The sequence below is a fragment of the Lontra canadensis genome, unplaced genomic scaffold, assembly GCF_010015895.1.
Source record: "Lontra canadensis isolate GAN:19392208 unplaced genomic scaffold, GSC_riverotter_1.0 scaffold752, whole genome shotgun sequence".
NCBI lineage: Eukaryota > Metazoa > Chordata > Mammalia > Carnivora > Mustelidae > Lontra > Lontra canadensis.
This window is the reverse complement of record NW_022631736.1, coordinates 17,625-31,003: the sequence shown is the minus strand read 5'-3', so window position 1 is coordinate 31,003 and position 13,379 is coordinate 17,625. Positions and strand designations below refer to the sequence as shown.

General features: G+C 41.0%; 2 protein-coding genes across 2 annotated transcripts; both read left to right on the top strand.

Annotated features, from left to right (window-relative positions):
* Positions 1-5,005: 5,005 nt before the first annotated feature.
* On the top strand, positions 5,006-5,407 carry LOC116863240 (keratin-associated protein 2-3-like). Its single transcript, XM_032850729.1, has one exon. It carries the CDS (start codon positions 5,006-5,008, stop codon positions 5,405-5,407), a length of 402 nt encoding a protein of 133 aa, XP_032706620.1.
* Positions 5,408-10,045: 4,638 nt separating this feature from the next.
* On the top strand, positions 10,046-10,447 carry LOC116863241 (keratin-associated protein 2-3-like). The gene has a single exon (XM_032850730.1). It carries the CDS (start codon positions 10,046-10,048, stop codon positions 10,445-10,447), a length of 402 nt encoding a protein of 133 aa, XP_032706621.1.
* The last annotated feature ends 2,932 nt before the right edge of the window (positions 10,448-13,379 follow it).

Sequence of the window (13,379 nt, the reverse complement as noted above, 5' to 3'; positions counted from 1 at the left end):
CCTGCTGCCAGCCCATCTCTGTGCAGGCACCCTGCTGCCGCCCCCCCCTGCTGCCAGCCTGCCCCCTGCCGCACCACCTGCAGGACCTCCCCCTGCTGCTGAGATTCCCACTATCCCCATAGAGCAACACACTGGAGCCTAAGCACCTATTCTGCATTTTAAGAAAGTAGAAAGAAAAATAGGTATTTTTCATAAGGTGACAATAGTCATTTTTACATCCTACCATTTGGATATACAAGCAGATGTCCACAACAGCAGAAGACACTACGGGTGGTAAATCTCTCTTCAAAACCCCTCAGAGTAGACTTTGCAAACCCATCCTGAACTCTGAGGACTGCTCAAACCCTCCCTGCCATCTTTTGTAAGGTGCTGCTTGCTTGTTTTCAATAAACTAAGTTTTCTTGTAAACCTCCCTGCTCTCTGATTCATTCAGTAGTCCAGTGTTTATTAGTGTATGTAGATGATCAGACAAGGAATAGGAAGAAGGAAGACAAGACAGAGAAGGTGAGGAAGACAGGAGAGGAAAGGGAAAGGTGCTAGGAATCCTGGTATGAATCTCGGAAGGTGGTACAGGATGGCTGGGCTAGTCCTCAGACTGCTTACGTGGATAGGAAATCTGTGCACACAGGGTCCTCCAGGGTCTGTCCACTGCCCACATATCCAGGTTCATGTCTCAACACCCCCCACCAAGTTTCACTGCAAGTAACATTAAACTCACAGTAAGTGGCACATACCATGTAGTTCCGTAGGTCTTTGCTTTTGTCATTCTTTCATTTATCTGGAATATTTTGTTTCCACCTACCCCAGCCCTCCACTTTCTTCACCTACCTAACACTGAGCCATTTCAAAGATTCAGCTCAGCCTTTTGTAACAGCCCTGCCCTAACCCCTCCATCACAGAAACACACCCACACACACGTGCATACACACAGAGAGAGGTTGGGTTAGGTGCCCCTAACGTGCCAATAGCATCCTATGCTTACTTCCCTCCCCATATAGCATCATATTGAGATCATCCATTTCTCTGTCTCCAAAGAAGGGGCCACAATTTATTTATTCTTGTTTTCAGTTTGGAGCTCAATGTTTAGAATATGGTTGGTACTTGATTTCTATTTGTTGAATCAAACAAAATGAGAAGGTAATTGTCTTCATGACAAGAATTCTAAAAGGCAGATATTCTACTTAAAACAGAATCTTCAGCATCAGTATAACTTAACTTCTCTGACCCTCAGGTTTCCTCTTCTGCCAAATGGTAAGGTTAATCCTTACCATTGTAAGTTGCTGGGAAAGTTAAATGACCTTATGCATGTAAAGTGCTTGGCACACAGTATTCACCCAGTACCATCCACTGATATTCCTTGTTGCACATCTGAATATCACTGTATCAAATGGGCTCAAAAGATGTGCTATTTATTACATATTATGTCACTGAGAGTGGGAGAAGATTGAGGGGAAGCCTTTTGTTTTTTCAAGACAGTCCACATCCACTGGCAGAAACGGATTTCCAAATACAACAAAACATATTCCTAAGATTTCCTAAGTATAAGAAAAGAGGGTAAAAAAAAAAAAAAAAAAACAACTTATCATCAGAAACTCATCATCTCAGAATGAAAATGCTCTATAAAAGTGGATTGGCTAATCCACAGGAAAAAGCCCCTAGATTACAAGCTTTATGAATAAGTGTTTAGCATGAGAAGCAAGGAGAGCTGGGGAGAATACATGCATCTGATGGAATTTTCCTTTCACCCTGAAGTGCCCAAAGGAATTAAACAACTCAGACTGTAAGAAACTCTAAAAGATTACTTGGGTTAGTCTTCCCTGGCTTTGGGCAAATGGTATTTATTAGGCAGAAAACATTTTTTTTTTTAAAGTACGCTCCATACCCAGCATGGAGTCCAACACAGGGCTTGAACTCACGATCTTGAGATCAAGACTCAGACACTTGACTGACCCACCCAGGTGCCCCTAGGCAGGAAAGATATTTATTTGTTAAATTCCAGAAAAAAAATCCCACCCACCCCCTGATCATCTAGAATTTTTCCATCTAAAACATTTTCTTTTCAATGAATGATATCCATTTCTTTTGTCTTCCATGTTGTACAGATTTCATGATAAACCTGGCCTATGAAGAACATTAGGGACAGATGACCTTTCCCCTTCTACGACTGAGGAAATGTGCTGGCGGAGAGATAGGTATCAACTCTAAGCCACACAACTGCTAGGTGAGGGAGGAAGCATCTGAATCCCCTTTGTCTTCCCTATCCTCCTCCTGCCCTTTCTCCCTCACTCTTTCCCATCTCCATCTCTGACTCTTATGATTGGATGGTATTTCAAAGATCATTTTGGAGAACAGGGAATGCATATTCTGTTTTCAGAATTTAAAAACCTTCCTAACATCCAGTGGCCAGTTCCTAACAAATCACAACTCATGAAACTATGGAAGAGGAGGCATGGTTCACCATCAGAAAAAGTCACCAACACTGCATACTTTTTCAATCCAACCACAAAATCTCACAATTTATCACCACCATAGTTAACATTTACTTGTTCCCACTCTGGTGATTATGCTCTTGCAGAACATCTGGAGTTCAAATAATAGGACTAAAAAAGCTCACATGGTAAAGATTAGGGACAATCTCTTGTCCAACAAGCTTAGGCTTATTTATGTGCTACAGCAAAAGAAACTACGCAACACAGGGGACCAGGAGCATCCCACCCAACAAAGGAAAAGCTTTTTTTTTAAATAGGATTTTTGAAGAACAGTAGAGTTTACATAAAATTATATGAAATGGTATTTTAATGGGCTCAAAGCAAAACAGAGGTTTGAGCAAAAGTATTAACATCAGGACTGGGTTGTGACAGGACTTAGGTCCTCTTTCGCTGAAAACTACATAGTTAAGATAAATGAGGAATATTGTACCTGAAAACCTCTTATCTGAAACTCTGCCTTTGAGTTGGATATTGAGGCTGCTTCTCTGTGTTAAGGTGACTAAGATCCTGTCCCAGAAATAGTGAAACCTTCCATTCTTAATGATGTGGCTTAAAACTGCCAAGTTTCTGACAGTCTATGATTTCAGGACACAGAATTTCTTAGTGTTCTGTCCTTTCTGTTAATTAACAAATGCAGTGAGTTTACAGACATCTTCTTATTCCTACTATTTGAATTGCTGTATATATTCTAGGCCAAAATAACAATACTCTAAATCATAAATCAACAAGTTCCCACTTTACTTCACTAAAGTAGAAGTTTAGTAGACAGAAGTTTTGGTAACTATGACTACCTGTTCACTAGTCTGAAATAACTCAGCTGGAAAAAACCTAGGGGCATTCATCACTGTTTACAGTCATGAGAAGATCACAGTGTTGTCAACACTTTGCCATTCTTTTATCTGCATGACTTTAGAGAAATCATTTCACATATCGGGCCCCTCAAGAACTGTGAAGGACTATGATCGGTCACAAACTCAAAGGCCTTCAACAACCAGGACTATGGCAGGCCAATGAATGTATAAAACATGATCTAGCAAAGGAAACACTTTGTGGAGACAAATTTGGTCTGAGAGTCATCAGCAAGCCTTCGAGGATATCATCCTTAACCTCCCTTTCAACTATAAATTTATTTTCTACATTTTCACTTTACTTAACTATGGTTAAAAAAGACAAAGCTTTTTTTAATTTATATTTTATTAACCTATAATGTATTATTTGCCCCAGGGGTACAGGTCTGTGAATCATCAGGCTTACACATTTCACAACACTCACCATTTCACATACCCTCCCCAATGCCCAGCCACCCTATCCCTCTCCCCCAAACCCCCAGCAGCCTTCAGTTTGTTTTGTGAGATTAAGAGTCTCTTATGGTTTGAAAAGACAAAGCTATTTTATCAGTCATCAGTACATGTGTCTCCCTTTGTTTTTCCTGAAGCCAATTTCACACTTCAGAAGCAATCAAACCCTCAGCCAAGAGACCAATGTATCTACCACAGAAAGATAATTGGCTCCTTTACAAATATCTCCAATATGTTTTGAAGAACTCAATACAAGTGCTCTTATGGTCACACCTAGAAAGAAAGAGTAATCCCAATTTTAACTCTAAGACCATACTCAGGGAGGGGCATTCAAAATGCACAATACAAATAAAGTCCTCACTTAGTTTGACCTTGTTGCCCCATGAAAAGTCTTCTTTCATTGCTTTATGTGCCTTTGTCTTGCCATCCTAAGATTTGTAATCACTGTGTGATGAGAAACCACTTAGAATTTCCTTTTATTCCTTTCCCTCTCCACTCCCAAATAGCATAGTGCTGTTTACACAGAAAGAGTCTCAGTAGTGACTCAGATTTATAGGCAAACTAGAGTCGTTCCAGTAGCTCTGGTGACTATTTCCTTAAAAAAAGGTGAAGCACTATTCTATTTTCCAGAAGCACTGGACCATTCTTTCCATAGCAGAATCAGTACATGTCTCCTTCCATGAGTCATCCTGGTTTTTCAGAAATTCTTACTTCATCTCATTATCAATTAGAAACCAGGTCTGTGACCTCGTGAACCCTATAGTCTCATACTTAGTCATGGGTGGTGAATAAGACAAACAAGAAGAAAGTAGGATGGTGGCAACACTGGGTTCTACAAACTTTCATCTTGTCATGTGACATGTCAACTTGTCATAAGACATGTCAACTGGTCAAGTGACATGGTATGGAAGGATTGGTTATTCCATGAGCAATTTTTTGGATGATATAAATTACCAAGTATTCATTTCAATGAGGAAGAAAGCAGACAGGCAGAAAGGAAAGCATCCTTCCATGATGTTGGAATTGCTGCCTCAGCAATTGAATCCACCAATCTAGAGGTCAACGGGTAACCACAACTCCAGGAAATGACCTGTGTCCTGGGGGTCATCAGCAGCAGGCCAGGGTATATAAAGGGCCCAGAGCAGGACACAGACATTCACACCTGACAATATCCAAATCCTCTCACCAGTCCAACCCTAAACAACCCCAGATATCACCATGTCCGGCTCCTGCTGCGGCTCCACCTGCTCCTCCTCAGGCTGTGGGGGAGGCTGCTGCCAGCCCTGCTGCCAGCCCTGCTGCTGCCGCGACCCCTGCTGCTGCCGCCCCGTGTCCTGCCAGACCACCGTGTGCCGCCCCGTGACCTGCACCTGCCGCTGCACGCGCCCCATCTGTGAGCCCTGCCGCCGCCCCGTCTGCTGTGACCCCTGTGGCCTGCAGGAGGGCTGCTGCCGTCCCATCAGCTGCTGCCCCACGTCCTGCACGGCCGTGGTCTGCCGCCCCTGCTGCTGGGCCTCCACCTGCTGCCAGCCCATCTCTGTGCAGGCGCCCTGCTGCCGCCCCCCCTGCTGCCAGCCTGCCCCCTGCCGCACCACCTGTAGGACCTCCCCCTGCTGCTGAATAGCCCACTGAGAAACATTCCCAGGTGTTCAGAAACATGTAAAAACTCTTCCCAACCCAAGGGATCAAATGAGAGATTCCTTTGCAACCTACATGCTCTTCAACAACTAACTCAACAGTAGCTGTCTATCCGTTTTCCCACATAATTACCCAGTTAATCCCGCCCCTCTTCTACAATCTTTAGAAACATCCCAACTTTCATCATTTGAATTCCTGGCTTGAAAAAATTAGTGAACAAAGATCAAAGTTCCTCTTGAATGGAGCTCTATCCCACTGACTCATCATCACATCTCTACTATTATAAGATGGGATACTTTTCCAGGATATCATTATATTTATGATGGGGTTTTGCATGGTAAAATAATAAAAATTTTATCTCTGGGAAGCAAATGGGTTTCTCTTTATTGTTTATTAATTTTCAAAAGCTTATTTTTTGGTTATGGTATGGTATACATAATCAGAAAAAAAAAAAACAAAGAAAGAAGGGTTTTGCAGGGAACTTTTTTTTTTTTTAGCTTAGAAACAATTCAGGTAGAAGATCTGTAATTTTAATAGCAGTTCAAATAATGTAGAACCTCTTGTGTGAGGTACTTTTATAGCTCAAGCCACAGGTTTTGTAGTGATGCTGAGGAAATGGAGAGACTACATGTTTCTCTGATCATGAACTTGACCCATGAGTCATCCCCACACATGTGATAAGTGGGAGGAAGACTAATTTAGAGCTGCATTTATAGCCTGATTTAGAAAACTGTGCAGTGATTAATATAAGTGGTACCTGGGAATCCTGAACCACTGAAGGCCTAGGCTAGAAGAATCACTATCCCATCTTTCCTACGGCTCCCCTCCGGCACTACTATGGCCAATTCTGATTCTAATGGAGTCATTGCTGCTAGAAAAATGAGATATGCAGCTGGAATCATTCATTTAGAACTCCAAATGACTTTACCATTAAAACAATCCCCAAGTAGTTGAAGTGGTAAAACATTAATCCACACTGGGCATATCTACCTGTCCAGAGAGATGAGGCAGGCCAGGAAAGCTTTATGAAGGTCTGGAACTTAAATGACTTTCTTCATTACTGGATTCCCACTGATATGTGCCATACTTGGCACATAGGATAAAATCAGAATTTGTTGAAGGAGGGAATGAATAAGTTCTACAGGGTTGCAAGAGAGAAAAACATCTCTATCCCTCACTGATTCTCTCCTCATGATGGACATGTACATTCTTCTAATACAATAAATAAGCCACCTTATGAAGGAATTATTTTTCTTGAAATATGGTAAAAAAAAAAAAAAACAACTTCTCAACAAGAAGTCCATTGCAGTCAAAACATTTACATGCACAACAGAGTCTTCTCTTTAGTAAGGGTCTATCTACTGGTATATAGAAAATGGACTTGTGAGCCTTTCTACATATTCTTGGACACCATTTTAAAAATTCTCTAACTACACAATTTTCCCCTCTCAGAATTTTCTTTGTTGGCTTCCTACAGAATTCCTTGTCTTACATTATTTTCTCAGATGTAGAATTCTTTGTGTACTCCCAAGCTTATCATCATTATTGAACTGTGCTTGTTTTCAGAGTAACTCCATGCCATGGTCAACCACAGTGGTTGGTGTGGATCTGGGTAAGACTGCAAGAGACTATGCAAGCAGAATGATCAGAAAGGAGGCTTGCACCACAGCCTTCAACCACGGATCTAGAACAGGATCAGGTGTAAAGCAAAAGATCAGAACCAAGCAAATCCAAAGGCAGAGTCTACAAAGTGGCTGAGGGAAGTGATTTTCCTCAGTCCCAAACAACTGAGAATCACAGCTGGCTCTGGGAGCAGGAGTATGCTCAAGCACAGTGCATGGAGAGACAAGGGAACAAGATACAGGGTATGACAAAGCAGGCCTGGAGACCACTTTTGGCAGGATCACTACCTGAGTGCTCTATTATGATGGCAGACTGCAACCTTCGTCTAGATGGTGGTGTAGGGGCCAAGGGCAGGCTGCCCCAAAATGGGCCACTTCGGCATAAACATTTTCCTGAGTTAAAAGCAATCAAAACCCAGCAGATTCAGGAAATGTTCTTTACCTCCTCTGCAACTACCTGCCTCTACCAGGAAGAAATCTATTAACAAGATTTCTCTTTATATAAGACACTTATCTGCTAATAGGGCAAAATTTGTTTTCCAAACATCTCCTCTCACCTTCTGGCTCATGGTCTTTCTCCCCTTTGTATCCTCAGACCCCCACCTCTCTCCTTAGCTCATGTAAGTATCATGTTGCCTCATTGTCTTTGGAATTTCCATGGCTGTGTGGATTCCCCATAAGTATGCCATTAAATTTTATTTTCTCCTCTTAATCTGTCACATGTCAATCTGGTTCTTAGTCCAGCTAGAAGAACTTTAAAGGGTAGAGTAAATTATACCTTCTCAACAGTAGCTTTGTTCATAGTGCCCCATAACCACTTCGTTAGGTCCAACTTTGATGCTATCTCCTTAGGGTATGTTTTGGAATTTTTTAAAAGATTTTATTTATTTACTTGACAGAGAAAGAGAGATCACAAGTAAGCAGAGAGGCAGGCAGAGAAAGGGGGGAAGCAGACTCCCCGCTAAGCAGAGAGCTCGATGCAGGGCTCCATCCCAGGACCCTGAGATTATGACTTGAGCTGAAGGCAGAGGTTTAACCCACTGGGCCACCTAGGTGCCCCTGTTTTGGGATTTTTAGAAAGCTATGTGGGAGATAATTCTTTGAATTCCTGAGGATATGGGAAATACATAAGAATCCTTTCAGATAACTCTAAAAATTAGCCATTTCATAAATACCAACTATTTTAAAGATAAATTCACTGTTAAAATTCATACATAGAACAGATGTTCCTTAATGGCAGGGGAATATGATAACCATATTCCATTCTTCAGCTTACAAATAATTTTCCCACAGATGTTTTTGCAGTAAGCTCTGGCTCCAACCTAGTAGGTGTATGATCTTAGGCAAGTCACTTCTCTACTTTCTTATGTGTAAAATGAGGAATACAATACCTATCTCATAGGATTATTGTGAGAATTAATACATGTATTTGTTTTAGCACAATACTTAGAATATAGTTGTTAGAATTCAATGATACATTATTGTGAAGATTTAAAAAATGCAATTTTCCATGGTTTGGAAAGCTACAACTATGGAAAATAATGAGCACATATCTAAGACAATTTTTTTTTAAAAAAAAGCCAAAGTCACAGTAACAGAGAATAGAACAGGGATTACCAGAGGCTGAGTTTATATTGTACATTCTGTACATAAGGAACCAGATAAGTGACTTGCCTAAAGTCATACACTCATGACACCCTAGTGTTGGAGCCAATACTGTGGGATGTCGGGGGTGAAAGAAATAATTAAGAAAAAGAAATGGTACAGTGGTGGTTGCCAGGGGCTGGAGAGAGGGGTTCAATGGGTAGTTAGTGGGGTTTTTTGTTTTGGTTTGGTTTTTTAAAAGATTTTATTTATTTATTTGTCAGAGAGAAAGAGAGAGAGAGCATGCACGGGGAGCAGCAGAGGGAAAAGCAGGCTCCCCGCCAAGCAAGGAGCATAATATGGGACTTGATCCCAGGACCCTGGGATCATGACCTGAGCTGAAGGTAGCTACTTAACTAATTGAGCCACCCAGATGTCCCAGTGGGGAGTTAGTGTTTAATGGGTACAAAATTCTAGTTCTGCAAGATGAAAAGAGTTCCAGGGGCACCTGGATGGCTCAGTCAGTTGAGCATCTAACTCTTGATTTCAGCTCGGTCATGATCTCAGGCTCGTGAGATCAGGCCCCACCTCAGCCTCTGCACTCAGTGTGAAGTCTGCTTGGGATTCTCTCCCTCTGCCTGCCCACCCACCACCCTCTCATTAATTAATTTTTAACTAATTATTTAATTACATCTTTTTTAAGAGCTCTAGAGATGGATGTGCTAATGGTTCATAGCAGTATAAATATATACCATATCACTAAACTGTACACTTAAAAAATATGTCATAAGTTATATATGTATTTTACCAAAATTTAAAAATTGGGGGGAAAAAACCACACTGATGACAAGATGATAAGATGGATTCCTGTAGCTCCCAGAAGTACACAGTAAAACTTCTTTTACTGAGATACCATGACTTTTAAAATAGTCCTTTATTATTTTCCTGAACTTGTTTTGTCCAGGAAGCTTAGCAGCGGAAACAGACACTCACAACTTGGGGAATTCACTTCCACTATTAGTAAGAGCATGACAGCTACTCTGTGTCATCAAAACATCAATTGGTAAAACATCACTGAATTATGAAGATAATTGGAAACTTTGAAGTTAGGGTCATTAAGTTCATATTCGAACCATAAATAGCAAAATATAATGGGTCTTCATTAAATAAGGAAAGCAAATGGTCTTTCACGAGTACCTGAGCACTTAAAAAAAAAAAGTGTCTAGGGATCTTGCTAAACTTTCAGTGTCATTTCAGAAAAATTAAACACAAACAAGGAAATGATCATGTGTCCTGGGGGTCATCAGCAGCTGGCCAGGGTATATAAAGGGCCCAGAGTAGGACAAAGATATTCACATCTGACAACACCCAAATCCTCTCACCAGTCCAACCCTAACCAACCCCAGACATCACCATGTCCGGCTCCTGCTGCGGCTCCACCTGCTCCTCCTCGGGCTGTGGAGGAGGTTGCTGCCAGCCCTGCTGCCAGCCCTGCTGCTGCCGCGACCCCTGCTGCTGCCGCCCCGTGTCCTGCCAGACCACCGTGTGCCGCCCCGTGACCTGCACCTGCCGCTGCACGCGCCCCATCTGTGAGCCCTGCCACCGCCCCGTCTGCTGTGACCCCTGTGGCCTGCAGGAGGGCTGCTGCCGCCCCATCAGCTGCTGCCCCACGTCCTGCACGGCCGTGGTCTGCCGCCCCTGCTGCTGGGCCTCCACCTGCTGCCAGCCCATCTCTGTGCAGGCACCCTGCTGCCGCCCCCCCTGCTGCCAGCCTGCCCCCTGCCGTACCACCTGCAGGACCTCCCCTTGCTGCTGAGCAGTGCATCAATTACTGATGGTCCCCAGTAGAAGATGGGGTCCATCCATCCTGCTCTTCATGACAGAACAGCACACCTTTTCTGAGAAGTCCGTTTTGTATCTCTTCACCCTAGCTTGGAGTAAGCACTGGAACCCCCTTTTCAGTCTGACTACTCATGAAGAGTACCCTGTCCTCCCAGGAACCCTGTCTAACTCCTCAATCATGTCATCTGTTTCCTAATAAACTTAGTATTTCCAGCATAGAAATCATGGTCTTTGTGATACTTTCTTTTAGTAGGTTCTGTCTGTTTTGTCCACAGACATTCAAAGCAAGATGCACAATAATCCTCTCAACTTGTTCTCTAAAATAACCCAAGTCTGGGTCGTTTCCTTATTATCCTTGTAAGTGGAATTTATAAGGCACAGTAACCAAGTGAGAAAGGTGGGCACAACTAAATCTTCATCACACACAGAGAGTCAGGTGTGCTCACAATCCAGACATGCCAAACATCTGGGAAATGTCCTTGAACAATACCCAGTAAGGAGGCTGCATCTCGGCTGATGAGGGTTCCGTCACTGATCTGATACCTGTTGGCAAGCTTAGAAAACCCAGTGTGTTAGAGGTGGAAAGAACCTCAGGCAACATCTGGTCAAACACATTTGTGAAGCTGAAGAGCAATGAGTAATGAAAGATAAAGTAAGTTTCTTACTAATATAATCACTGATGTTCATTAAAGATCCAGGAGACCATATGCCCCCTGACATTAAGCCCTTAAAAGTCAAACACTTCCTCTCAGTATGGTAGGAGACATGTTCTTCTGCCCAGAGGAACTCTTTGGTCTTTTATGGACAAGAATAACTGTGGTTTCGGATAATTCCTTTCTATGTGTTACAGATCTGGTAGTCATTTTGAGTGTTATTCAGGGTGTCAAGTCTTGTGGGTACTGAATCAACATCGGCTCTCAAGACTGCTCACCTTTATGCTCAGGAACTGGGCAGTAATGGCATTTTCCAAGAAAATTAATCAATCACTGTCAGTCTACACATTGTTAAATATCTACTATGAACAAGACACTGAGCTGACCACACTGAGAGAATATGAAAGAATAAAGAGGGCTCTTGCTTCAAAGAAGTTACAACGTATTTAGGGAGATGAAGTATAAATAAGAAAAAAAGTCAAATAGTACATACTGCAAGCAATATAAATATAGAAGAAATGTCAAGTAGTTAAAAATAGTTGAAGATTGTAAACTTACTAGGAAACATGTGCAATTATCTTGTCATTTTTAAGTCAGAAATAAACAAGGTGTAACATAGTCAACTATTCTGTAAGGAAAATGTACTCTGCATGTTTATGTATGTTTATGCCTAAAAAATTACCTAAAACATGATGCAACAAAATCTAAGAGTAACTGGGGATAATACTCAGTTTCTTCTTTATAATTTTTAATTACATAATTTTAAAATGAACATATATTTTCCTTTTAATGGAATGTACTGTCTAAAACCTGTATCTATTTTGGGAAAAATATTTGAACCTTTCTCATGATTATGCTCTGCTTTTAAAAACCTACCTATCAGAGTCTAAATGGATGTAAAGCAGATAATTAGCAGCTATTTGTACTCAGAAGAAGTATTTTATTATATATAGAAGAGAATATCACTATGGCATATATGATGGACTTTCTGATACCTTTAAAATGATCAAATTATTAAACATTGATTTGTATTTTAACTCTTTGGGATCATCTCAACTGCTTAAATAAGGTGTGTAATTTGATATATCCCAATTAAAATTTGTTTTAATTGTTAGCAGTTTTAAATTAGAGGTATAATTATTTTTGTCCATTTGAATAGACAATTGAGAATTAAGAACATAAGACAATATTTTCCATGTTAAAATTTGATCATACTGTTACATTAAATGATAGTGTTAAATAAAGTCCTCAGCATTAGTAATACAAAATATGTTGCCCTTCACCACCAGGAATCTGTCTAAATCAGCTTTAAGGCTTTTTTTTAATGGAAGTTTTTCTAAGAGCTCACTCTGTGTTGCATGGGGTTCTCAGTACAGTTCAGGCCACTATCCACAATTCTGACACATATTCTTCTTATAGGTTTTACAACAATAACCTAACTCCCCTTTGAGAAACTGGGTTAAAAACACGGAGCTCTATATCTTCCTTCCAGGCATTTTTATTTTACTTCATTATTACTTCATTTGTTTACTTCATTATTAATGAGACTCTCCAATAGATTATCTTTTTTAGTGTATATTCTGTGGTATAGAATAGAGTGGTAACTGAATAGAGTGGTGCAGGCATCACCTGAATAGAGTGTTAACTGAAAGAGCAGGTCATTTGCCATAGCAAATATGCTCACCTTTATTCTAAATTCAAAAGTTAAAGGTTATAAAGGCACCCACAGAAAATGACTTTTTAAAAATATATTCACTCAATAAACACAAGACAGTTACTAAGTGCCAGGCACTGTTCTTAGCAAGTGACAAATAATAGCTTATTTACTGTCACAACAACCTGTGTGTCCTATCATTAACCTTCATGGCCCAAGGACACGCAGCCAATAAGTGGCCAAGTTTTCAGTGAAGGTTACCTAGTTTTAGGATAGGCGGCATTAAAAAATGCTCTGTGGCTTGCCACCAATGTCAAATCACAGAGTTCTGTGGCACAAATTTCTGAAATTGGACCCATATTTTCTCTGCCTGCACATGAAGCTTGAATATGGGCTGGGGATGAGGATCTTAGACTAACACTAGAACTGCTTTCTGAGAGACTCACGGACTTTCTGTAGATCTTTACAAAGGAGAAAGAAAAAAATCTCTTTGGAATGATTTTGGATCAAAAGTGTTCAGAGTAGAGAAATTAGTCTTGTTAACTTAAGGTTTTATGTATCCTTGAAAGGCTCCCTTTACATAAAATGTGATCATGAAA